Source organism: Dendrobates tinctorius, unplaced genomic scaffold (genome assembly GCF_039654945.1).
Source record: "Dendrobates tinctorius isolate UK_male_01 unplaced genomic scaffold, ASM3965494v1 ptg000353l, whole genome shotgun sequence".
In the NCBI taxonomy this organism is placed as follows: Eukaryota; Metazoa; Chordata; class Amphibia; order Anura; family Dendrobatidae; genus Dendrobates; species Dendrobates tinctorius.
This window is the reverse complement of record NW_027362019.1, coordinates 1,520,214-1,547,596: the sequence shown is the minus strand read 5'-3', so window position 1 is coordinate 1,547,596 and position 27,383 is coordinate 1,520,214. Positions and strand designations below refer to the sequence as shown.

At 50.5% G+C, this 27,383-nt stretch overlaps 1 protein-coding gene across 4 annotated transcripts in view; it reads right to left on the bottom strand.

Annotated features, from left to right (window-relative positions):
* The window catches only part of TPM2 (tropomyosin 2), a 103,928-nt gene that overhangs the window by 51,506 nt on the left and 25,039 nt on the right, over positions 1–27,383 (bottom strand). For all 4 annotated transcript variants that reach the window (XM_073562489.1, XM_073562491.1, XM_073562490.1 and 1 more), the window contains exon 2: positions 23,686–23,811. In XM_073562489.1, coding sequence (XP_073418590.1) covers positions 23,686–23,811 — 126 coding nt within the window. The remainder of the gene's footprint in view (positions 1–23,685; positions 23,812–27,383) is intronic.

Here is a 27,383-nt window from a genome sequence, read left to right as displayed (position 1 = left end):
CATATATACCAGGAAGGAGGCAGGGATGGAGACATATATACCAGGAAGGAGCCAAGGATGGAGACATATATAACAGGAAGGAGCCCAGGATGGAGACAAATATGCCAGGAAGGAACCCAGGATGGAGACATATATACCAGGAAGGAACCAAGGATGGAGACATATATACCAGAAAGGAACCAAGGATGGAGACATATATACCAGGAAGGACATATATACCAGGAAGAAGCCAAGGATGGGGATATATATACCAGGAAGGAACCAAGGATGGAGACTTATATACTAGCAAGGAACCAAGCATGAGGACATATATACCAGGAAGGAGCTAAGGATGGAGACATATATACCAGGAAGGAGCCAAGGATGGAGACATATATACCAGGAAGGAGCCCAGAATGGAGACATACATACTTGGAAGGAACCAAGGATGAGGACATATATACCAGGAAGGAGCCCAGGATGGAGACATATATACCAGGAAGGAACCAAGGATGGAGACATATATACCAGGAAGGACATATATACCAGGAAGGAGCCAAGGATGGAGACCTATATACTAGGAAGGAACCAAGGATGAGGACATATATACCAGGAAGGAGGCAAGGATGGAGACATATATACATACCAGGAAGGATATACACTCACTGGCCACTTTATTAGGTACACCTGTCCAACTGTGTGTTAAGACTTAATTTCTAATCAGCCAATCACATGGCGGCAACTCAGTGCATTTAGGCATGTAGACATGGTCAAGACAATCTCCTGCAGTTCAAACCGAGCATCAGTATGGGGAAGAAAGGTGATTTGAGTGCCTTTGAACGTGGCATGATTGTTGGTGCCAGAAGGGCTGGTCTGAGTATTTCAGAAACTGCTGATCTACTGGGATTTTCACGCACAACCATCTCTAGGGTTTACAGAGAATGGTCCGAAAAAGAAAAAAAATCCAGTGAGCGGCAGCTCTGTGGCCGGAAATGCCTTGTTGATGCCAGAGGTCAGAGGAGAATGGGCAGACTGGTTCGAGCTGATAGAAAGGCAACAGTGACTCAAATTGCCACCCGTTACAACCAAGGTAGGCAGAAGAGCATCTCTGAACGCACAGTGCGTCGAACTTTGAGGCAGATGGGCTACAGCAGCAGAAGACCACACTGCGTACCACTCCTCTCATCTAAGAACAGGCATCTGATGGCTACTTTCAGCAGGATAATGCGCCATGTCATAAAGCTCGAATCATCTCAGATTGGTTTCTTGAACATGACAATGAGTTCACTGTACTCAAATGGCCTCCTCAGTCACCAGATCTCAATCCAATAGAGCATCTTTGGGATGTGGTGGAACGGGAGATTCGCATCAGGGATGTGCAGCCGACAAATCTGCGCCAACTGTGTGATGCCATCATGTCAATATGGTCCAAAATCTCTGAGGAATGCTTCCAGCACCTTGTTGAATCTCTGCCACGAAGAATTGAGGCAGTTCTGAAGGCAAAAGGGGGTCCAACCCCTTACTAGCATGGTGTACCTAATAAAGTGGCCAGTGAGTGTATATACCAGGAAGGAGCCAAGGATGGGGACATATATACCAGGAAGGAACCAAGGATGGAGACATATATATTAGGAAGGAACCAAGGATAAGGACATATATACAAGGAGGCAAGGATGGAGACATATATACCAACCAGGAAGGAGCCAAGGATGGGGACATATATACCAGGAAGGAACCAAGGATGGAGACATATATACTAGGAAGGAACCAAGGATGGAGACATATATACCAGAAAGGAGCCAAGGATGGAGACATATATACCAGAGAAAGACATATATATGCCAGGAAGGAGCCAAGGATGGGGACATATATACCAGGAAGGAACCAAGGATGGAGACAAATTTACTAGGAAGGAACCAAGGATGAGGACATATATACCAGGAAGGAGGCAAGGATGGAGACATATATACCAGGAAGGAGGCAAGGATGGAGACATATATACCAGGAAGGAGCCCAGGATGGAGACATATATGCCAGAAAGGAGCCAAGGATGGAGACATATATACCAGGAAGGACATACTGTATATACCAGGAAGAAGCCAAGGATGGGGACATATATACCAGGAAGAAACCAAGGATGGAGCCATATATGTACCAGGAAGGAACCAAGGATGAGGACATATATGCCAGGAAGGAGCCCAGGATGAGGACATATATACTAGGAAGTAGACCAGGATGGAGACCAGGATGGAGACACATATACCAGGAAGGAGCCAAGGATGGAGACATATATCAGGAAGGAACCAAGGATGGGGACATATATATCACAAAGTAACCCAGGATGGAAACATATATACTAGGAAGGAACCAAGGATGAGGCCATATATACCAGGAAGGAGGCAAGGATAGACATATATACTAGGAAGGACATATATACCAGGAAGGAGCCAAGGATGGAGACATATATACCAGGAAGGAACCAAGGATGGAGAAATATATACCAGAAAGGAGCCAAGGATGGAGACATATATACCAGGAAAGACATATATACCAGGAAGAAGCCAAGGATGGAGCCATGTATGTACCAGGAAGGAACCAAGGATGAGGACATATATGCCAGGAAGGAGCCCAGGATGAGGACATATATACTAGGAAGGAGACCAGGATGGAGACCAGGATGGAGACACATATACCAGGAAGGAGCCAAGGATGGAGACATATATCAGGAAGGAACCAAGGATGGGGACATATATATCACGAAGTAACCCAGGATGGAAACATATATACCAGGAAGGAACCAAGGATGGAGCCATATATACCAGGAACCAAGGATGGAGCCATACATACCAGGAAGGAACTAAGGATGAGGACATATATAATAGGAAGGAGCCCAGGATGAGGACATATATACTAGGAAGGAGATCAGGATGGAGATATATACCAGGAAGGAACCAAGGATGGAGCCATATATACCAGGAAGGAACTAAGGATGAGGACATATATACTAGGAAGGAGCCAAGGATGAGGACATATATACCAGGAAGGAACTCAGGATGGGAATATATATACCAGGAAGGAACAAAGGATGGAGACTTATATACTAGGAAGGAGCCAAGGATGGAGACATATATACCAGGAAGGAGGCCAGGATAGAGACATATATACCAGGAAGGCGCCAAGGATGGAGACATATATAACAGGAAGGAGCCAAGGACGGAGACATATATACCAGGAAGGAGCCAAGGATGGAGACATATATACTAGGAAGGAGCCAAGGATGGAGACATATATACAAGGAAGGAGGCCAGGATAGAGACATATATACCAGCAAGGAGGCCAGGATAGAGACATATATACCAGGAAGGCGCCAAGGATGGAGACATATATACCAGGAAGGAGCCAAGGATGGAGACATATATACCAGGAAGGAGCCAAGGATGGAAACATATATACCAGGAAGGAACCAAGGATGGAGATATATATACCTGGAAGGAACCAAGGATGGAGACATATATACCAGGAAGGAACCAAGGATGGAGACATATATACCAGGAAGGAACCAAGGATGGAGACATATATACCAGGAAGGAGGCAAGGTTGGAGACATATATACTAGGAAGGAGTCAAGGATGGAGACATATATACCAGGAAGGAGGCCAGGATAGAGACATATATACCAGGAAGGAGGCCAGGATAGAGACCTATATACCAGGAAGGTGCCAAGGATGGAGAACATATATACCAGGAAGGAGCCAAGGATGGAGACATATATACCAGGAAGGAGCCAAGGATAGAGACATATATACCAGGAAGGAAGCAAGGTTGGAGACATATATACCAGGAAGGAACCAAGGATGGATACATATATATCAGGAAGGAGCCAAGGATGGAGACATATATACTAGGAAGGAGCCCAGGATGTAGATATATATACCAGGAGGGAACCCAGGATGGAGACATATATACCAAGAAGGAACCCAGGATAGGGAAATACATACCAGGAAAGAGCCAAGGATGGAGACATATATACCAGGAAGGAACCAAGGATGGGGAAATACATACCAGGAAGGAACCAAGGACAGGGAAATACATACCAGGAAGGAACCAAGGATGGAGACATATATACCAGGAAGGAACCCAGGATGGAGACATATATACCAGGAAGAAACCCAGGATGGAGACATATATACCAGAAAGTATCCCAGGATGAGGACATATATACCAGGAAGGAACCAAGGATGGAGACATACATACCAGGAAGAAGCCCAGGATGGAGACATATATACCAGGAATGAGCCAAGGATGGAGACATATATACCAGGAAGGAGCCCAGAATGAAGACATACATACTAGGAAGGACCCCAAGATGGGGAAATATATACCAGGAAAGAGCCAAGGATGGAGACATATATACCAGGAAGGAACCCAGGATGGGGAAATATATATCAGGAAGTAGCCAAGGATGGGGAAATATACACCAGAAAGGAGCCCAGGATGGAGACAAATCTACTAGGAAAGAGCCAAGGAAGGAGACATATATACCAGGAAGGAGCCAAGGAAGGAGACATAAATTCCAGGAAGGAGCCATGGATGGGGACATATATACCAGCAAGGAGCCAAGGATGGAGACATATATACTAGGAAGGAGCCAAGGATGGAGACATATATACCAGGAAGGAGGCCAAGATAGAGACATATATACCAGGAGGGAACCCAGGATGGAGACATATAAACCAAGAAGGAACCCAGGATGGGGAAATACATACCAGGAAAGAGCCAAGGATGGAGACATATATACCAGGAAGGAACCAAGGATGGGGAAATACATACCAGGAAGGAACCAAGGACGGGGAAATACATACCAGGAAGGAACCAAGGATGGAGACATATATACTAGGAAGGAGCCAAGGACGGAGACATATATACCAGGAAGGAGCCAAGGACGGAGACATAAATACCAGGAAGGAGCCAAGGATGGAGACTTATATACTAGGAAGGAGCTAAGGATGGAGACATATATACTAGGAAGGAGCCAAGGATGGAGACATATATACCAGGAAGGAGGCCAGGATAGAGACATATATACCAGGAAGGCGCCAAGGATGGAGACATATATACCAGGAAGGAGCCAAGGATGGAGACATATATACCAGGAAGGAGCCAAGGATGGAGACATATATACCAGGAAGGAACCAAGGATGGAGACATATATACCTGGAAGGAACCAAGGATGGAGACATATATACCAGGAAGGAACCAAGGATGGAGACATATATACCAGGAAGGAACCAAGGATGGAGACATATATACCAGGAAGGAGGCAAGGTTGGAGACATATATACTAGGAAGGCGTCAAGGATGGAGACATATATACCAGGAAGGAGGCCAGGATAGAGACATATATACCAGGAAGGCGCCAAGGATGGAGAACATATATACCAGGAAGGAGCCAAAGATGGAGACATATACACCAGGAAGGAGCCAAGGATGGAGACATATATACCAGGAAGGAACCAAGGATAGAGACATATATACCAGGAAGGAAGCAAGGTTGGAGACATATATACCAGGAAGGAACCAAGGATGGAGACATACATACCAGGAAAGAGCCATGGATGGGGACATATATACCAGCAAGGAGCCAAGGATGGAGACATATACACCAGAAAGGAGCCCAGGATGGAGACAAATCTACTAGGAAAGAGCCAAGGAAGGAGACATATATACCAGGAAGGAGCCAAGGAAGGAGACATAAATTCCAGGAAGGAGCCATGGATGGGGACATATATACCAGCAAGGAGCCAAGGATGGAGACATATATACTAGGAAGGAGCCAAGGATGGAGACATATATACCAGGAAGGAGGCCAAGATAGAGACATATATACCAGGAGGGAACCCAGGATGGAGACATATATACCAAGAAGGAACCCAGGATGGGGAAATACATACCAGGAAAGAGCCAAGGATGGAGACATATATACCAGGAAGGAACCAAGGATGGGGAAATACATACCAGGAAGGAACCAAGGACGGGGAAATACATACCAGGAAGGAACCAAGGATGGAGACATATATACTAGGAAGGAGCCAAGGATGGAGACATATATACCAGGAAGGAGCCAAGGACGGAGACATAAATACCAGGAAGGAGCCAAGGATGGAGACATATATACTAGGAAGGAGCCAAGGATGGAGACATATATACTAGGAAGGAGCCAAGGATGGATACATATATACCAGGAAGGAGGCCAGGATAGAGACATATATACCAGGAAGGCGCCAAGGATGGAGACATATATACCAGGAAGGAGCCAAGGATGGAGACATATATACCAGGAAGGAGCCAAGGATGGAGACATATATACCAGGAAGGAACCAAGGATGGAGACATATATACCAGGAAGGAACCAAGGATGGAGACATATATACCAGGAAGGAACCAAGGATGGAGACATATATACCAGGAAGGAGCCAAGGATGGAGACATATATACCAGGAAGGAACCAAGGATAGAGACATATATACCAGGAAGGAAGCAAGGTTGGAGACATATATACCAGGAAGGAGCCCAGAATGGAGACATATATACCAGGAATGAGCCCAGGATGGGGAAATATATACCAGGAACGAACCAAGGATGGGGGCATATATACCAGGAAGGAGCCCAGAATGGAGACATATATACCAGGAATGAGCCCAGGATGGGGAAATATATACCAGGAACGAACCAAGGATGGGGGCATATATACCAGTAAGGAACCAAGGATGGGAGACATACACTACCGTTCAAAAGTTTAGGGTCACTTAGAAATTTCCTTATTTTTGAAAGAAAAGCAGTTTTTTCCAATGAAGCTAACATTAAATGATTCAGAAATACACTCTATACATTGTTAATGGGGTAAATGACTTTTCTAGCTGCAAAAGTCTGGTTTGTAATTCAATATCTTCATAGGTGTATAGAGGCCCATTTCCAACAACCATTACTCCAGTGTTCTTATGGTACTTTGTGTTTGCTAACTGTGTAAGAAGGCTAATGGATGGTTAGAATACCCTTGAAAACCCTTGTGCAAGTACTGTATGTTAGCACAGCTGAAAACAGTTTGGCTGATTAGAGAAGCTATAAACCTGACCTTCCATTGAGCTAGTTGAGAATCTGGAGTATTATATTTGTTGGTTCCATTAAAGTCTCAAAATGGCCAGAAAAAAAAAAGAACTTTCATGTGAAACTTGACAGTCTATTCTTGTTCTTAGAAATGAAGGCTATTCCATGCGAGAAATTGCCAAGAAACTGAAGATTTCTTACAACGGTGCGAACTACTCTCTTCAGAGGAGAGCAAAAACAGACTCTAACCAGAGTAGAAAGAGAAGTGGGGGGCCCTGCTGCACAACTGAGCAACAAGACAAGTACATTAGAGTTTGTAATTTGAGAAATCGACGCCTCACAGGCCCTGAACTGGCAGCTTCATTAAATAGTACACGCAAAACGCCAGAATCAACGTCTACAGTGAAGAGGCTACTCCAGGATGCTGGCCTTCAGGGCAGAGTGACAAAGAAAAAGCCATATCTGAGACTGGCTAATAAAAGGAAAACATGGATTTTTGTGAGTACTCACCGTAAAATCCTTTTCTCCGAGACGCTCATTGGGGGACACAGAGACTGTGGGTGTGTGCTTCTGCCGTCTGGAGGCCGACACTAAGTGTACAAAAAAAGAGTTAGCTCCTCCTCCGCCGCATACACCCTCGCCCCTAGGCCGGGCGTAACTCAGTTTAGTGCATAAGCAGTAGGAGAACGCGACTTAAACTCAGGCAAGAAACTATATGTCTGAAAAAGGGGGCCACCCTAAACCTTGTACAAGGATTTGTAAAACTCAAAATAAGTAAATGCCAACTGGCTGATAGGGTGGGTGCTGTGTCCCCCAATGAGCGTCTCGGAGAAAAGGATTTTACGGTGAGTACTCACAAAAATCCATGTTTCTCCTTCGTCTCATTGGGGGACACAGAGACTGTGGGACGTCCTAAAGCAGTCCTCTGGGCGGGATCTTAGCTCACCCAATCCCTGCTAATTTGCGCCCCTGATTAGAGGTGCGCAACTGCTGCCTGGAGAATCTTTCTTCCCAGGCTTGCATCCGAGGATGCCTGGGTATGTACGTTATAATGTTTGACAAACGTATGTAAACTGGACCAGGTAGCTGCTTTGCATACCTGCTCCGCTGAAGCCTGGTGTCGTAGTGCCCATGAGGCACCCACTGCCCGTGCCGAGTGAGCCTTGATCCCTGCCGGAACCGGCATGCCACTGATTTGATAAGCTTCTTGGACCGTCAGGCGAACCCATCTGGCCAAAGTCGCTCTGGACGCAGCGAGCCCCTTCCGCCGTCCCTCTGGAACCACGAATAGAGCGTCTGTCTGGCGGAATGGCGCCGTCCTTGTCACATACCTCCTAAGAGCTCTTACCAGATCCAGGGTGTGTAAAGCCTTCTCTACCCTGTGCACCGGTGCCGGGCAAAACGAGGGTAAAACGATGTCTTCGTTGATATGAAATGCAGACACAACCTTCGGCAAGAAGGGGGGAGCTGGCCTTAAAACTACCTTATCCTTATAAAAGGTTAGGAACGGTGGTTTACAAGATAAGGCCGCCAATTCCGAAACCCGCCTAATAGACGTTATGGCTACTAGAAAAACGACCTTTCTGGACAGGTAAGGTAAGGAGACCTCTTGCAATGGTTCGAAAGGGGCCTCCTGAAGGGCTCTGAGCACCAAGTTCAGGTCCCATGATTCCGTCGGCGCCTTATAGGGGGGTACTAAATGTGCGACCCCCTGCATAAACGTCCTAACCTGCCAGACGGAAGCGACTTTTCGTTGGAAAAGTACCGACAGGGCCGAGATTTGCGTTCTGAGGGAACTCGGGGCCAACCCTGCGTCCAGCCCTGCCTGTAGAAAAGCCAGTACGTTGGGGATCGAAAAAACCAGAGGAGCCACTTCACGATCCCTACACCAACGGAAGAAAACTTCCCAAGTTCGATGATACACCCTCGCCGAGGAAGGCTTTCGGGCACTCACCATCGTGGCCGCCACATCGCGTCTGAATCCTGCCTGTGTTAACAGCCAAGATTCAATGGCCACGCCGTCAAACACAGGGCCCCTAAGTTCGGATGGCAGATCGGCCCTTGGGACAGTAAACCCGGCCGATTTGGAAGACGCCAGGGTACGTCCACCACTAATTGGACCAGATCTGCGTACCAGGCCCGCCGGGGCCAGTCTGGGGCCAGCAGAATTGCTGGAACCTTCTCTCTCCTTATTTTCCTGATAACTCTTGGAAGCAGCGGCAGCGGGGGGAACAAGTACGGGAGACGAAACTGGCTCCACGGGAGCACCAGCGCGTCTGCTGCGATTGCCTGCGGATCGAGGGATCGAGCGACAAACCTTAGTACTTTGGCATTCTCTCTGGATGCCATAAGGTCCACGTCTGGTGTCCCCCACCGTTGGCAGATCTGCTGAAAGATCTCGGGGTGCAGGGACCATTCCCCTGCCGCGACCCCCTGTCGGCTGAGAAAATCTGCCGCCCAGTTTTCGACTCCTGGAATGTGCACCGCTGAAATTACCACGCGGTTCTTCTCCGCCCAACGTAGTACCAGTCCGACCTCGCGCATGGCTGCCTGGCTGCGCGTGCCCCCTTGATGGTTGACATATGCTACTGCTGTAGCATTGTCCGTCTGGATGCGCACCGGCCGGTGTCTCAGGAAACACTGGAAATGTTGTAGGGCCAATCGTATTGCCCGTATCTCCAGAATGTTGATCGGGAGAACTATCTCCTGAACGGACCACCGCCCCTGGGCTATGTGACTCTGGAAAAACTGCTCCCCAACCTTGCAGGCTTGCATCGGTCGTCACCACCAACCATTGTTCCGGGGGAAAGGGTTTCCCCTGGACCAGAGACGAGTCGCGAGTCCACCACCGGAGTGAACCCCGTACCAGCGGAGACAACTTGCACCGATGACTGAGAGACAGCAGCCTCCGGTCCCATGCTGTCAAGAGCGCATGCTGAAGCGGACGGAGATGGAACTGGGCAAACGGGATTGCTTCTATCGCCGCCACCATTCTGCCCAAAACACTCATGCCATACCGGATGGATCTGGAGCCCGGCTGTAGAAGGTTCCGTATCCCTTGCTTGATTTTTTGCGCCTTGTCCTGAGGGAGGATCACCAGCCCCCGGGAGGTGTCGAAAATCATGCCCAGGAACACGATTTTTTGGGCTGGAACCAAAGACGACTTGCTCCAATTGATCAGCCAGCCCAGACGGGCCAGGGTATCCAGAGTAATACTGACATTGTCCTGGCACTCCTGAAACGACGGCCCCTTTACCAAAAGGTCGTCCAGGTAAGGTAACACCGTTATGCCCCGTGCATGCAGGATGGCCATAACCACCGCCATTATCTTTGTAAAGACTCTGGGGGCAGTGGCCAGACCGAAGGGCAGAGCCACGAATTGGAAGTGACGTCCTCCGATCGCAAATCGCAGGAACCTCTGGTGTGGGGGGAATATCGGAATATGCAGATATGCATCCTGCACATCGATTGAGGCCAGGAATTCCCCTGGATCCATGGCTGCAATGACCGAGCGGAGGGATTCCATCCGGAATCGCCTGACCCTGATGAATCTGTTTAGGATCTTTAGATCCAGAACCGGCCTTACAGTCCCGTCTTTTTTGGGGACCGAAAAAAGATTGGAGTAAAACCCCTGCGACTCTTCGCCCTGCGGCACTGGGGCGATGACCCCTTTGTGCTGTAGCGATGTTACAGCCTGTAACAAACTCTCCGCCTGCGAATCTGTTTTGGAAAGTCGCGAACGGAAGAATCGCTGAGGTGGCCGTCCGACAAACTCTATCTTGTACCCGGACGATACAAGTTCTGCCACCCAAGTGTCGCGTGTCACTGCGACCCAAACGTGGCTGAACCTTAGTAGGCGTCCGCCCACTCTGTCGTCCGTAGGTACGGAGTGCCTCCAGTCATTTAGCTGGAGGCTTTTGGGGCTTGGCCCCCTTCGCTCTGGGTAAATGGCCTCGGCCTCTACCCAGCGGATTGGCCCTGTAAGAGACTTGTTTTTCCCTACTTTGGCCATCGTTTGCGGAGGAGTACGCCCTGGCCGAAGTCCCCCCCCAGGGGCTACGAAAGGGTCGAAAACGCCTTTGCGTTTGCCTGAAAGCCGGGCAACTTCTCTGCTGCGGAAGGAAACTACTTTTCCCCCCTGTGGCTTCTGAGATAAGCCTATCCAGCTTCTCACCGAACAGTCGATTGCCCTGAAACGGCAATGAGGTTAAGGATTTTTTAGAGATAGAATCCGCTTTCCACAGTCTCAGCCATAATGCACGCCTAATGGCGATCGCATTCGCCGCCGCCACCGCCGAGCACTCGGCCGCGTCCAGTGAGGCGCTGACAAGATAATCACTTGCTCCTGACATCTGATTTGCCACCTCTAAGACCTCCGCGGGGAGATCCCTGTCCTGGAGGGCCTTATACAGAGCGTCCCCCCACGAAACCATGGCCTTAGCCACCCAAGTCGCCGCAAAGGAGGGGGCCAGAGCCGACCCTGCTGCCTCATATACCGAGCGGGCAAGCCCGTCCATGAGGCGATCAGTTGGGTCCTTTATAGAGGAAACACTGGGTATCGACAATAGCGATCTTGATGCTAAACGTGATACCGGAGGGTCCACTACTGGCGACTCTACCCAAGCCTTATGGAGCTCAGGGGGAAACGGATACTTTGCCTGCAGCGCTTTTTGCATAGCAAAACGCTTATCCGGGTGATCTCTATGTTTCTGGACTAGCTCCTCAAACTCCGGATGCGTGGCAAATCTTCTATGTGGTCGCCTGGATTTCTTAAAAGAGACCTTGTGACCTGAGACTGTGGGCACATCGTCCTCGATCTCTAATGTCTGGTTGACTGCCTCAATGAGACTGTCCACCGAATCCTGGAACCCCAGACTTTCTAGATTCCAGGCCTCTTCCTCCTCTCCTTCATCCTGATCGCTCCCAGAGCTCAGTGACGGGGAACGGGATGCCCTAATACCCGCCGCCGAAGCCCCGGAGGGTCCGGCCGACGGGGAACGAACCCTCTTGATATGAGCTTGCCTGGTACTGGAGCGACCTCTAATGGTTGGAGGGTCCTGAGACGAGGACGAGCTCTCTTCCGCTGGCAGACCCCCCTCCCTGTTCCTGCCCGGGCCCTGAAGGGATTCAATTGCCCTTGTAAGGGACAGCATAGACTGCGATAAGGACACCGCCCATTCCGGGGGGTCCTGACCCCTGGGTTCAGAAACAGTGGGGGGCTCCTGGGCGCGCTCCGACTCACAGGCTTCACAATATTTACCCGCCTGTGCCTTTGGCAGCCTGACCCCACAGGACACGCAAACCGCGTAAAGGAAAGAGTGAGCTTTCCCTTTGGCAGACATACTTGCACAGGCTGAAGGCAGAGTAGAAGGAGGAGGAGGGTAACCTCTTCCCTGACAAGCAGCGTGGTTCTCCAAACGGAGTTACACTCACCCACCGGCTCCTGTCCGCAGTACCCCTGCGTGGATGCGAGGTGTTAGGGCGGAAGTCTCTCCGGAACCTATATCGCGCGTCTCCGCATTCGCCGCCGCCACCGCCGCGTCAGCGGGCGGGATTTCCGGCTACCACCGGAAGTCAGCGGGCGGGACTTCCGGCTACCACCGGAAGTCGGCGCGCGGCTTCGCGCGTTTGCAGCGGCTCCGATACACGCGGCGTGCGGAGCCCGGGTGCAACGCCCTAGCTACCGCTACTCACCAGCGCCAACTTGCGGTGCGCTCCAGGAGCGGATCCCCCATATATTAAAAGGTGAGCAGGACCATCCGCCGTGCAAGGGGGGGGGGGGGGGGGTGGGCTCTGTCCTCGGTGCGGGAGAGGACACGTGGAGGGTTACTCACACGTGGTCGCCCGTTGGTGATTTGGGGAGATCGGATCCTCTCTATAGGATCCGTCGCCCCTATCTTATCTTCATAGAAAAAAGGGAAGGGAAAAAAAAAAAAAAAAAAATCTAGTCTGGAACTCCAGACTGCGTGTGCCTCCATCAGACACTAAGCAAAAACTGAGTTACGCCCGGCCTAGGGGCGAGGGTGTATGCGGCGGAGGAGGAGCTAACTCTTTTTTTGTACACTTAGTGTCGGCCTCCAGACGGCAGAAGCACACACCCACAGTCTCTGTGTCCCCCAATGAGACGAAGGAGAAAGATTAATATGGGCAAAAGAACACAGACATTGGACAGAGGAAGATTGAAAAAAGTGTTATGGACAGACGAACCCAAGTTTGAGGTGTTTGGATCACACAGAAGAACATTTGTGAGATGCAGAACAACTGAAAAGATGCTGGAAGAGTGCCTGACGCCATCTGTCAAGCATGGTGGAGGTAATGTGATGGTCTGGGGTTGCTTTGGTGCTGCTAAAGTGGGAGATTTGTACAAGGTAAAAGGGATTTTGAATAAGGAAGGCTATCATTCCATTTTGCAACGCCATGCCATACCCTGTGGACAGCGCTTGATTGGAGCCAATCTCATCCTACAACAGGACAATGACCCAAAGCACACCTCCAAATTATGCAAGAACTATTTAGGGAAGAAGCAGGCAGCTGGTATTCTATCTGTAATGGAGGATGGAGACATATATACCAGGAAGGAACCCAGGATGGGGAAATATATATCAGGAAGTAGCCAAGGATGGGGAAATATACACCAGAAAGGAGCCCAGGATGGAGACAAATCTACTAGGAAAGAGCCAAGGAAGGAGACATATATACCAGGAAGGAGCCAAGGAAGGAGACATAAATTCCAGGAAGGAGCCATGGATGGGGACATATATACCAGCAAGGAGCCAAGGATGGAGACATATATACTAGGAAGGAGCCAAGGATGGAGACATATATACCAGGAAGGAGGCCAAGATAGAGACATATATACCAGGAGGGAACCCAGGATGGAGACATATAAACCAAGAAGGAACCCAGGATGGGGAAATACATACCAGGAAAGAGCCAAGGATGGAGACATATATACCAGGAAGGAACCAAGGATGGGGAAATACATACCAGGAAGGAACCAAGGACGGGGAAATACATACCAGGAAGGAACCAAGGATGGAGACATATATACTAGGAAGGAGCCAAGGACGGAGACATATATACCAGGAAGGAGCCAAGGACGGAGACATAAATACCAGGAAGGAGCCAAGGATGGAGACATATATACTAGGAAGGAGCTAAGGATGGAGACATATATACTAGGAAGGAGCCAAGGATGGAGACATATATACCAGGAAGGAGGCCAGGATAGAGACATATATACCAGGAAGGCGCCAAGGATGGAGACATATATACCAGGAAGGAGCCAAGGATGGAGACATATATACCAGGAAGGAGCCAAGGATGGAGACATATATACCAGGAAGGAACCAAGGATGGAGACATATATACCTGGAAGGAACCAAGGATGGAGACATATATACCAGGAAGGAACCAAGGATGGAGACATATATACCAGGAAGGAACCAAGGATGGAGACATATATACCAGGAAGGAGGCAAGGTTGGAGACATATATACTAGGAAGGCGTCAAGGATGGAGACATATATACCAGGAAGGAGGCCAGGATAGAGACATATATACCAGGAAGGCGCCAAGGATGGAGAACATATATACCAGGAAGGAGCCAAAGATGGAGACATATACACCAGGAAGGAGCCAAGGATGGAGACATATATACCAGGAAGGAACCAAGGATAGAGACATATATACCAGGAAGGAAGCAAGGTTGGAGACATATATACCAGGAAGGAACCAAGGATGGAGACATACATACCAGGAAAGAGCCATGGATGGGGACATATATACCAGCAAGGAGCCAAGGATGGAGACATATACACCAGAAAGGAGCCCAGGATGGAGACAAATCTACTAGGAAAGAGCCAAGGAAGGAGACATATATACCAGGAAGGAGCCAAGGAAGGAGACATAAATTCCAGGAAGGAGCCATGGATGGGGACATATATACCAGCAAGGAGCCAAGGATGGAGACATATATACTAGGAAGGAGCCAAGGATGGAGACATATATACCAGGAAGGAGGCCAAGATAGAGACATATATACCAGGAGGGAACCCAGGATGGAGACATATATACCAAGAAGGAACCCAGGATGGGGAAATACATACCAGGAAAGAGCCAAGGATGGAGACATATATACCAGGAAGGAACCAAGGATGGGGAAATACATACCAGGAAGGAACCAAGGACGGGGAAATACATACCAGGAAGGAACCAAGGATGGAGACATATATACTAGGAAGGAGCCAAGGATGGAGACATATATACCAGGAAGGAGCCAAGGACGGAGACATAAATACCAGGAAGGAGCCAAGGATGGAGACATATATACTAGGAAGGAGCCAAGGATGGAGACATATATACTAGGAAGGAGCCAAGGATGGAGACATATATACCAGGAAGGAGGCCAGGATAGAGACATATATACCAGGAAGGCGCCAAGGATGGAGACATATATACCAGGAAGGAGCCAAGGATGGAGACATATATACCAGGAAGGAGCCAAGGATGGAGACATATATACCAGGAAGGAACCAAGGATGGAGACATATATACCAGGAAGGAACCAAGGATGGAGACATATATACCAGGAAGGAACCAAGGATGGAGACATATATACCAGGAAGGAGCCAAGGATGGAGACATATATACCAGGAAGGAACCAAGGATAGAGACATATATACCAGGAAGGAAGCAAGGTTGGAGACATATATACCAGGAAGGAGCCCAGAATGGAGACATATATACCAGGAATGAGCCCAGGATGGGGAAATATATACCAGGAACGAACCAAGGATGGGGGCATATATACCAGGAAGGAGCCCAGAATGGAGACATATATACCAGGAATGAGCCCAGGATGGGGAAATATATACCAGGAACGAACCAAGGATGGGGGCATATATACCAGTAAGGAACCAAGGATGGGAGACATACACTACCGTTCAAAAGTTTAGGGTCACTTAGAAATTTCCTTATTTTTGAAAGAAAAGCAGTTTTTTCCAATGAAGCTAACATTAAATGATTCAGAAATACACTCTATACATTGTTAATGGGGTAAATGACTTTTCTAGCTGCAAAAGTCTGGTTTGTAATTCAATATCTTCATAGGTGTATAGAGGCCCATTTCCAACAACCATTACTCCAGTGTTCTTATGGTACTTTGTGTTTGCTAACTGTGTAAGAAGGCTAATGGATGGTTAGAATACCCTTGAAAACCCTTGTGCAAGTACTGTATGTTAGCACAGCTGAAAACAGTTTGGCTGATTAGAGAAGCTATAAACCTGACCTTCCATTGAGCTAGTTGAGAATCTGGAGTATTATATTTGTTGGTTCCATTAAAGTCTCAAAATGGCCAGAAAAAAAAAAGAACTTTCATGTGAAACTTGACAGTCTATTCTTGTTCTTAGAAATGAAGGCTATTCCATGCGAGAAATTGCCAAGAAACTGAAGATTTCTTACAACGGTGCGAACTACTCTCTTCAGAGGAGAGCAAAAACAGACTCTAACCAGAGTAGAAAGAGAAGTGGGGGGCCCTGCTGCACAACTGAGCAACAAGACAAGTACATTAGAGTTTGTAATTTGAGAAATCGACGCCTCACAGGCCCTGAACTGGCAGCTTCATTAAATAGTACACGCAAAACGCCAGAATCAACGTCTACAGTGAAGAGGCTACTCCAGGATGCTGGCCTTCAGGGCAGAGTGACAAAGAAAAAGCCATATCTGAGACTGGCTAATAAAAGGAAAACATGGATTTTTGTGAGTACTCACCGTAAAATCCTTTTCTCCGAGACGCTCATTGGGGGACACAGAGACTGTGGGTGTGTGCTTCTGCCATCTGGAGGCCGACACTAAGTGTACAAAAAAAGAGTTAGCTCCTCCTCCGCCGCATACACCCTCGCCCCTAGGCCGGGCGTAACTCAGTTTAGTGCATAAGCAGTAGGAGAACGCGACTTAAACTCAGGCAAGAAACTATATGTCTGAAAAAGGGGGCCACCCTAAACCTTGTACAAGGATTTGTAAAACTCAAAATAAGTAAATGCCAACTGGCTGATAGGGTGGGTGCTGTGTCCCCCAATGAGCGTCTCGGAGAAAAGGATTTTACGGTGAGTACTCACAAAAATCCATGTTTCTCCTTCGTCTCATTGGGGGACACAGAGACTGTGGGACGTCCTAAAGCAGTCCTCTGGGCGGGATCTTAGCTCACCCAATCCCTGCTAATTTGCGCCCCTGATTAGAGGTGCGCAACTGCTGCCTGGAGAATCTTTCTTCCCAGGCTTGCATCCGAGGATGCCTGGGTATGTACGTTATAATGTTTGACAAACGTATGTAAACTGGACCAGGTAGCTGCTTTGCATACCTGCTCCGCTGAAGCCTGGTGTCGTAGTGCCCATGAGGCACCCACTGCCCGTGCCGAGTGAGCCTTGATCCCTGCCGGAACCGGCATGCCACTGATTTGATAAGCTTCTTGGACCGTCAGGCGAACCCATCTGGCCAAAGTCGCTCTGGACGCAGCGAGCCCCTTCCGCCGTCCCTCTGGAACCACGAATAGAGCGTCTGTCTGGCGGAATGGCGCCGTCCTTGTCACATACCTCCTAAGAGCTCTTACCAGATCCAGGGTGTGTAAAGCCTTCTCTACCCTGTGCACCGGTGCCGGGCAAAACGAGGGTAAAACGATGTCTTCGTTGATATGAAATGCAGACACAACCTTCGGCAAGAAGGGGGGAGCTGGCCTTAAAACTACCTTATCCTTATAAAAGGTTAGGAACGGTGGTTTACAAGATAAGGCCGCCAATTCCGAAACCCGCCTAATAGACGTTATGGCTACTAGAAAAACGACCTTTCTGGACAGGTAAGGTAAGGAGACCTCTTGCAATGGTTCGAAAGGGGCCTCCTGAAGGGCTCTGAGCACCAAGTTCAGGTCCCATGATTCCGTCGGCGCCTTATAGGGGGGTACTAAATGTGCGACCCCCTGCATAAACGTCCTAACCTGCCAGACGGAAGCGACTTTTCGTTGGAAAAGTACCGACAGGGCCGAGATTTGCGTTCTGAGGGAACTCGGGGCCAACCCTGCGTCCAGCCCTGCCTGTAGAAAAGCCAGTACGTTGGGGATCGAAAAAACCAGAGGAGCCACTTCACGATCCCTACACCAACGGAAGAAAACTTCCCAAGTTCGATGATACACCCTCGCCGAGGAAGGCTTTCGGGCACTCACCATCGTGGCCGCCACATCGCGTCTGAATCCTGCCTGTGTTAACAGCCAAGATTCAATGGCCACGCCGTCAAACACAGGGCCCCTAAGTTCGGATGGCAGATCGGCCCTTGGGACAGTAAACCCGGCCGATCTGGAAGACGCCAGGGTACGTCCACCACTAATTGGACCAGATCTGCGTACCAGGCCCGCCGGGGCCAGTCTGGGGCCAGCAGAATTGCTGGAACCTTCTCTCTCCTTATTTTCCTGATAACTCTTGGAAGCAGCGGCAGCGGGGGGAACAAGTACGGGAGACGAAACTGGCTCCACGGGAGCACCAGCGCGTCTGCTGCGATTGCCTGCGGATCGAGGGATCGAGCGACAAACCTTAGTACTTTGGCATTCTCTCTGGATGCCATAAGGTCCACGTCTGGTGTCCCCCACCGTTGGCAGATCTGCTGAAAGATCTCGGGGTGCAGGGACCATTCCCCTGCCGCGACCCCCTGTCGGCTGAGAAAATCTGCCGCCCAGTTTTCGACTCCTGGAATGTGCACCGCTGAAATTACCACGCGGTTCTTCTCCGCCCAACGTAGTACCAGTCCGACCTCGCGCATGGCTGCCTGGCTGCGCGTGCCCCCTTGATGGTTGACATATGCTACTGCTGTAGCATTGTCCGTCTGGATGCGCACCGGCCGGTGTCTCAGGAAACACTGGAAATGTTGTAGGGCCAATCGTATTGCCCGTATCTCCAGAATGTTGATCGGGAGAACTATCTCCTGAACGGACCACCGCCCCTGGGCTATGTGACTCTGGAAAAACTGCTCCCCAACCTTGCAGGCTTGCATCGGTCGTCACCACCAACCATTGTTCCGGGGGAAAGGGTTTCCCCTGGACCAGAGACGAGTCGCGAGTCCACCACCGGAGTGAACCCCGTACCAGCGGAGACAACTTGCACCGATGACTGAGAGACAGCAGCCTCCGGTCCCATGCTGTCAAGAGCGCATGCTGAAGCGGACGGAGATGGAACTGGGCAAACGGGATTGCTTCTATCGCCGCCACCATTCTGCCCAAAACACTCATGCCATACCGGATGGATCTGGAGCCCGGCTGTAGAAGGTTCCGTATCCCTTGCTTGATTTTTTGCGCCTTGTCCTGAGGGAGGATCACCAGCCCCCGGGAGGTGTCGAAAATCATGCCCAGGAACACGATTTTTTGGGCTGGAACCAAAGACGACTTGCTCCAATTGATCAGCCAGCCCAGACGGGCCAGGGTATCCAGAGTAATACTGACATTGTCCTGGCACTCCTGAAACGACGGCCCCTTTACCAAAAGGTCGTCCAGGTAAGGTAACACCGTTATGCCCCGTGCATGCAGGATGGCCATAACCACCGCCATTATCTTTGTAAAGACTCTGGGGGCAGTGGCCAGACCGAAGGGCAGAGCCACGAATTGGAAGTGACGTCCTCCGATCGCAAATCGCAGGAACCTCTGGTGTGGGGGGAATATCGGAATATGCAGATATGCATCCTGCACATCGATTGAGGCCAGGAATTCCCCTGGATCCATGGCTGCAATGACCGAGCGGAGGGATTCCATCCGGAATCGCCTGACCCTGATGAATCTGTTTAGGATCTTTAGATCCAGAACCGGCCTTACAGTCCCGTCTTTTTTGGGGACCGAAAAAAGATTGGAGTAAAACCCCTGCGACTCTTCGCCCTGCGGCACTGGGGCGATGACCCCTTTGTGCTGTAGCGATGTTACAGCCTGTAACAAACTCTCCGCCTGCGAATCTGTTTTGGAAAGTCGCGAACGGAAGAATCGCTGAGGTGGCCGTCCGACAAACTCTATCTTGTACCCGGACGATACAAGTTCTGCCACCCAAGTGTCGCGTGTCACTGCGACCCAAACGTGGCTGAACCTTAGTAGGCGTCCGCCCACTCTGTCGTCCGTAGGTACGGAGTGCCTCCAGTCATTTAGCTGGAGGCTTTTGGGGCTTGGCCCCCTTCGCTCTGGGTAAATGGCCTCGGCCTCTACCCAGCGGATTGGCCCTGTAAGAGACTTGTTTTTCCCTACTTTGGCCATCGTTTGCGGAGGAGTACGCCCTGGCCGAAGTCCCCCCCCAGGGGCTACGAAAGGGTCGAAAACGCCTTTGCGTTTGCCTGAAAGCCGGGCAACTTCTCTGCTGCGGAAGGAAACTACTTTTCCCCCCTGTGGCTTCTGAGATAAGCCTATCCAGCTTCTCACCGAACAGTCGATTGCCCTGAAACGGCAATGAGGTTAAGGATTTTTTAGAGATAGAATCCGCTTTCCACAGTCTCAGCCATAATGCACGCCTAATGGCGATCGCATTCGCCGCCGCCACCGCCGAGCACTCGGCCGCGTCCAGTGAGGCGCTGACAAGATAATCACTTGCTCCTGACATCTGATTTGCCACCTCTAAGACCTCCGCGGGGAGATCCCTGTCCTGGAGGGCCTTATACAGAGCGTCCCCCCACGAAACCATGGCCTTAGCCACCCAAGTCGCCGCAAAGGAGGGGGCCAGAGCCGACCCTGCTGCCTCATATACCGAGCGGGCAAGCCCGTCCATGAGGCGATCAGTTGGGTCCTTTATAGAGGAAACACTGGGTATCGACAATAGCGATCTTGATGCTAAACGTGATACCGGAGGGTCCACTACTGGCGACTCTACCCAAGCCTTATGGAGCTCAGGGGGAAACGGATACTTTGCCTGCAGCGCTTTTTGCATAGCAAAACGCTTATCCGGGTGATCTCTATGTTTCTGGACTAGCTCCTCAAACTCCGGATGCGTGGCAAATCTTCTATGTGGTCGCCTGGATTTCTTAAAAGAGACCTTGTGACCTGAGACTGTGGGCACATCGTCCTCGATCTCTAATGTCTGGTTGACTGCCTCAATGAGACTGTCCACCGAATCCTGGAACCCCAGACTTTCTAGATTCCAGGCCTCTTCCTCCTCTCCTTCATCCTGATCGCTCCCAGAGCTCAGTGACGGGGAACGGGATGCCCTAATACCCGCCGCCGAAGCCCCGGAGGGTCCGGCCGACGGGGAACGAACCCTCTTGATATGAGCTTGCCTGGTACTGGAGCGACCTCTAATGGTTGGAGGGTCCTGAGACGAGGACGAGCTCTCTTCCGCTGGCAGACCCCCCTCCCTGTTCCTGCCCGGGCCCTGAAGGGATTCAATTGCCCTTGTAAGGGACAGCATAGACTGCGATAAGGACACCGCCCATTCCGGGGGGTCCTGACCCCTGGGTTCAGAAACAGTGGGGGGCTCCTGGGCGCGCTCCGACTCACAGGCTTCACAATATTTACCCGCCTGTGCCTTTGGCAGCCTGACCCCACAGGACACGCAAACCGCGTAAAGGAAAGAGTGAGCTTTCCCTTTGGCAGACATACTTGCACAGGCTGAAGGCAGAGTAGAAGGAGGAGGAGGGTAACCTCTTCCCTGACAAGCAGCGTGGTTCTCCAAACGGAGTTACACTCACCCACCGGCTCCTGTCCGCAGTACCCCTGCGTGGATGCGAGGTGTTAGGGCGGAAGTCTCTCCGGAACCTATATCGCGCGTCTCCGCATTCGCCGCCGCCACCGCCGCGTCAGCGGGCGGGATTTCCGGCTACCACCGGAAGTCAGCGGGCGGGACTTCCGGCTACCACCGGAAGTCGGCGCGCGGCTTCGCGCGTTTGCAGCGGCTCCGATACACGCGGCGTGCGGAGCCCGGGTGCAACGCCCTAGCTACCGCTACTCACCAGCGCCAACTTGCGGTGCGCTCCAGGAGCGGATCCCCCATATATTAAAAGGTGAGCAGGACCATCCGCCGTGCAAGGGGGGGGGGGGGGGGTGGGCTCTGTCCTCGGTGCGGGAGAGGACACGTGGAGGGTTACTCACACGTGGTCGCCCGTTGGTGATTTGGGGAGATCGGATCCTCTCTATAGGATCCGTCGCCCCTATCTTATCTTCATAGAAAAAAGGGAAGGGAAAAAAAAAAAAAAAAAAATCTAGTCTGGAACTCCAGACTGCGTGTGCCTCCATCAGACACTAAGCAAAAACTGAGTTACGCCCGGCCTAGGGGCGAGGGTGTATGCGGCGGAGGAGGAGCTAACTCTTTTTTTGTACACTTAGTGTCGGCCTCCAGACGGCAGAAGCACACACCCACAGTCTCTGTGTCCCCCAATGAGACGAAGGAGAAAGATTAATATGGGCAAAAGAACACAGACATTGGACAGAGGAAGATTGAAAAAAGTGTTATGGACAGACGAACCCAAGTTTGAGGTGTTTGGATCACACAGAAGAACATTTGTGAGATGCAGAACAACTGAAAAGATGCTGGAAGAGTGCCTGACGCCATCTGTCAAGCATGGTGGAGGTAATGTGATGGTCTGGGGTTGCTTTGGTGCTGCTAAAGTGGGAGATTTGTACAAGGTAAAAGGGATTTTGAATAAGGAAGGCTATCATTCCATTTTGCAACGCCATGCCATACCCTGTGGACAGCGCTTGATTGGAGCCAATCTCATCCTACAACAGGACAATGACCCAAAGCACACCTCCAAATTATGCAAGAACTATTTAGGGAAGAAGCCGGCAGCTGGTATTCTATCTGTAATGGAGTGGCCAGCGCAGTCACCAGATATCATCCCCATTGGGCTGTTGTGGGAGCAGCTTGACCGTATGGTGCAAAAAGTGCCCATCAAGCCAGACCGACATGTGGGAGGGGCTTCTGGAAGCATGGGGGGAAATTTCTCCAGATTACCTTAGCAAATTACCTGCTAGGATGCCAAAGGTCTGCATTGCTGGAATTGCTGCAAAGGAGCATTCTGTGCCGAAAGCAAAGTCTGAAGGAGAAAGTTATTATTTCACATAAAAATCTTTTTTCGAACCTTCTCAATGTCTGGACGAGATTTTACATTCATTTGGCAACTCATCTGATTAATAAAAGTATGAATTTTCATGGAAAACACAAAATTGTCTGGGTGACCCCAAACTTTGGAACGGTAGTATGTATATACCAGGACTGAGGACATTTATAGCAAGAGGGATCCCAGGTTGGGAATATATAAATTGTATACTGTATATATATATATTATATTTATATCAGGAAGGAGTCCAGGATTGGGGACATATATACCAGGATGGGGGATATATACACCAGGATAGGAGATTATATAAACCAGGAAGGACGTAAACACCTGGAGCGGGCCAAGGATGGGGGACCTTACTACATAAGGGGGGAACATCGCGTACGCCTTTATAGGATTTAGAATGCTATAAGGGTCCATATATCTGATCAACATGAATGTGGGGGAGGGGGGAGTCTCAGGTAGAAATTTAGCATCAGGCTCCTTCTCCCCCAGTCACAGCACTGATCAGGGAGCTGTATACATCAGCAGAGGACTTACGTCGCCGGCCTTCTTCTCGGCCAGTTCCAGACGCTCCTGTGCTTCCTTCACGGCCTCAGAGTACTTCTCCACCTCTTCTTCTGTGCCCTTCACCTTCTTCTGCATTGCCATCACCTCTTCCTCCAGCTGCGGGGACACAAACATTTCATCAGTCTCTTCAATATGAAATATCACTCTACTGTGTGCGGGGTCCGGGCCGTCCAGCGCAGGAGAGGTCAGGGGAAAGGCGGGTCGCTCAGGATGGGGGGATGGATGTGACTGAGGGGGACACAGTGGACCTGCAGAGGACACGAGTAAGGTGTATATTCATCACTATACTGCGAGTCCGTTATATCTCACCCCGAGACACCAGAGATCCACTGCATCCCTTACACCTCACCCCGACACACCAGAGATCCACTGCATCCCTTACACCTCACCCCGACACACCAGAGATCCACTGCATCCCTTACACCTCACCCCGACACACCAGAGATCCACGGTATCCCTTACACCTCACCCCGACACACCAGAGATCCACTGCATCCCTTACACCTCACCCCAACACACCAGAGATCCACTGCATCCCTTACACCTCACCCCGACACACCAGAGATCCACTGCATCCCTTACACCTCACCCCGACACACCAGAGATCCACTGCATCCCTTACACCTCACCCCAACACACCAGAGATCCACTGCATCCCTTACACCTCACCCCGACACACCAGAGATCCACTGCATCCCTTACATCTCACCCCAACACACCAGAGATCCACTGCATTCCTTACACCTCACCCAGATAGAGATCCACGGTATCCCTTACAGCTCACCCCGACAGAGATCCACTGTATCCCTTACACCTCACCTCGACACACCAGAGATCCACTGTGTCCCTTACACCTCACCCCGACACACCAGAGATCCACTGTGTCCCTTACAGCTCACCCCAACAGAGATCCACTGTATCACTTACACCTCACCCCAACAGAGATCCACTGTATCCCTTACACCTCACCCCGACACAACAGAGATCCACTGCATCCCTTACACCTCACCCCGACACACCAGAGATCCACTGTGTCCCTTACACCTCACCCCGACAGAGATCCACTGTATCGCTTACACCTCACCCGACACAAAAGAGATCCACTGCATCCCTTACACCTCACCCCGACACACCAGAGATTCACTGTATCCCTTACACCTCACTCCGACACACCAGAAATCAACTGTACCCCTTACACCTCACCCCGACAGAGATCCATTGCATCCCTTACACCTCACCGCGACACGCCAGAGATCCACTGTATCCATTACACCTCACCCCGACAGAGATCCACTGCATCCCTTACATCTCACCCCGACACATCAGACATCCACTGTATCCCTTACACCTCACCCCGACACACCAGAGATCCACTGCATCCCTTACATCTCACCCCGACACACCAGAGATCCACTGCATTCCTTACACTTCACCCAGACAGAGATCCACTGTATCCCTTACAGCTCACCCCGACAGAGATCCACTGTATCACTTACACCTCACCCCAACAGAGATCCACTGTATCGCTTACACCTCACCCGACACAACAGAGATCCACTGTATCCCTTACACCTCACTCCGACACACCAGAGATCCACTGCATTCCTTACAACTCACCCAGACAGAGATCCACTGTATCCATTACACCTCACCCCAACAGAGATCCACTGTATCGCTTACATCTCACCCGACACAAAAGAGATCCACTGCATCCCTTACACCTCACCCCGACACACCAGAGATCCACTGTATCCCTTACACCTCACTCCGACACACCAGAAATCAACTGTACCCCTTACACCTCACCCGACACATCAGAGATCCACTGCATCCCTTACACCTCACCCCGACAGAGATCCATTGCATCCCTTACACCTCACCGCGACACGCCAGAGATCCACTGTATCCATTACACCTCACCCCGACAGAGATCCACTATATCCCTTACACCTCACCCCGACACACCAGAGATCCACTGTATCCCTTACATCTCGCCCCGACACACCAGAGATCTACTGCATCCCTTACACCTCACCCCGACACACCAGAGATCTACTGCATCCCTTACACCTCACCCTGACACACCAGTGATCCACTGTATCCCTTACACCTCACCCACCAGAGATCCACTTAAACCATTATACCTCACCCCCACACACCAGAGATCCACTGTATCCCTTACACCTCACCCACCAGAGATCCACTGAAACCATTATATCTCACCATGACACACCAGAGATCCACTGTATCCCTTACACCTCACCCAGACACACCAGAGAACCACTGTATACCTTACACCTCACCCCGACACACCAGACATTCACTGCATCCCTTATACATCACCCCGACACATTAGAGATCCACTGTATCCGTTACACCTCACCCAGACACAGCAGACATCCACTGTATCCCTTACACCTCACCCTGACACACCAGAGATCCACTGTATCCCTTACACCTCACCCCGACACACCAGAGATCCACTGTATAGCTCACACCTCACCCCGACACATCAGACATCCACTGTATCCCTTACACCTCACCCACACACACACCAGAGATCCACTGTATCCCTTACACCTCACCCCGACACACCAGACATCCACTGTATCCCTTACACCTCACCCAGATACACCAGAGATCCACTGTATCCCTTACCCATCAACCCGACACACCAGAGATCCACTGTATAGCTCACACCTCACCCCGACACATCAGACATCCACTGTATCCCTTACACCTCACCCACACACACACCAGAGATCCACTGTATCCCGTACACCTCACCCCGACACACCAGACATCCACTGTATCCCTTACACCTCACCCAGATACACCAGAGATCCACTGTATCCCTTACCCATCAACCCGACACACCAGACATCCACTGCATCCCTTACACCTTACCCCGACACACCAGAGATCCACTCTGTCCCTTACACCTCACCCCGACACACCAGAGATCCACTGTGTCCCTTACACCTCACCCCGACACATCAGACATCCACTGTATCCCTTACACCTCACCCAGATACACCAGAGATGCACTGTATCCCTTACCCATCACCCCGACACACCAGACATCCACTGCATCCCTTACACCTTACCCCGACACACCAGAGATCCACTCTGTCCCTTACACCATACCCCGACACACCAGAGATCCACTCTGTCCCTTACACCTCACCCCGACACACCAGAGATCCACTCTGTCCCTTACACCTCACCCCGACACACCAGAGATCCACTGTGTCCCTTACACCTTACCCCGACACACCAGAGATCCACTCTGTCCCTTACACCTTAACCCGACACACCAGAGATCCACTCTGTCCCTTACACCTCACCCCGACACACCAGAGATCCACTGTGTCCCTTACACCTCACCCCGACACACCAGACATCCACTGTGTCCCTTACACCTCACCCAGACACACCAGACATCCACTGAATCCCTTACACATCGCCCCAACACACCAGACATCCAATGTATCCCTTACACCTCACCTAGACACACCAGAGATCCACTGTATCCCTTACACCTCACCCAGACACACCAGAGATCCACTGTATCCCTTACACCTCACCCAGACACACCAGACATTCACTGTATCCCTTACACCTCACCTAGACACACCAGAGATCCAATGTATCCTTTACACCTCACC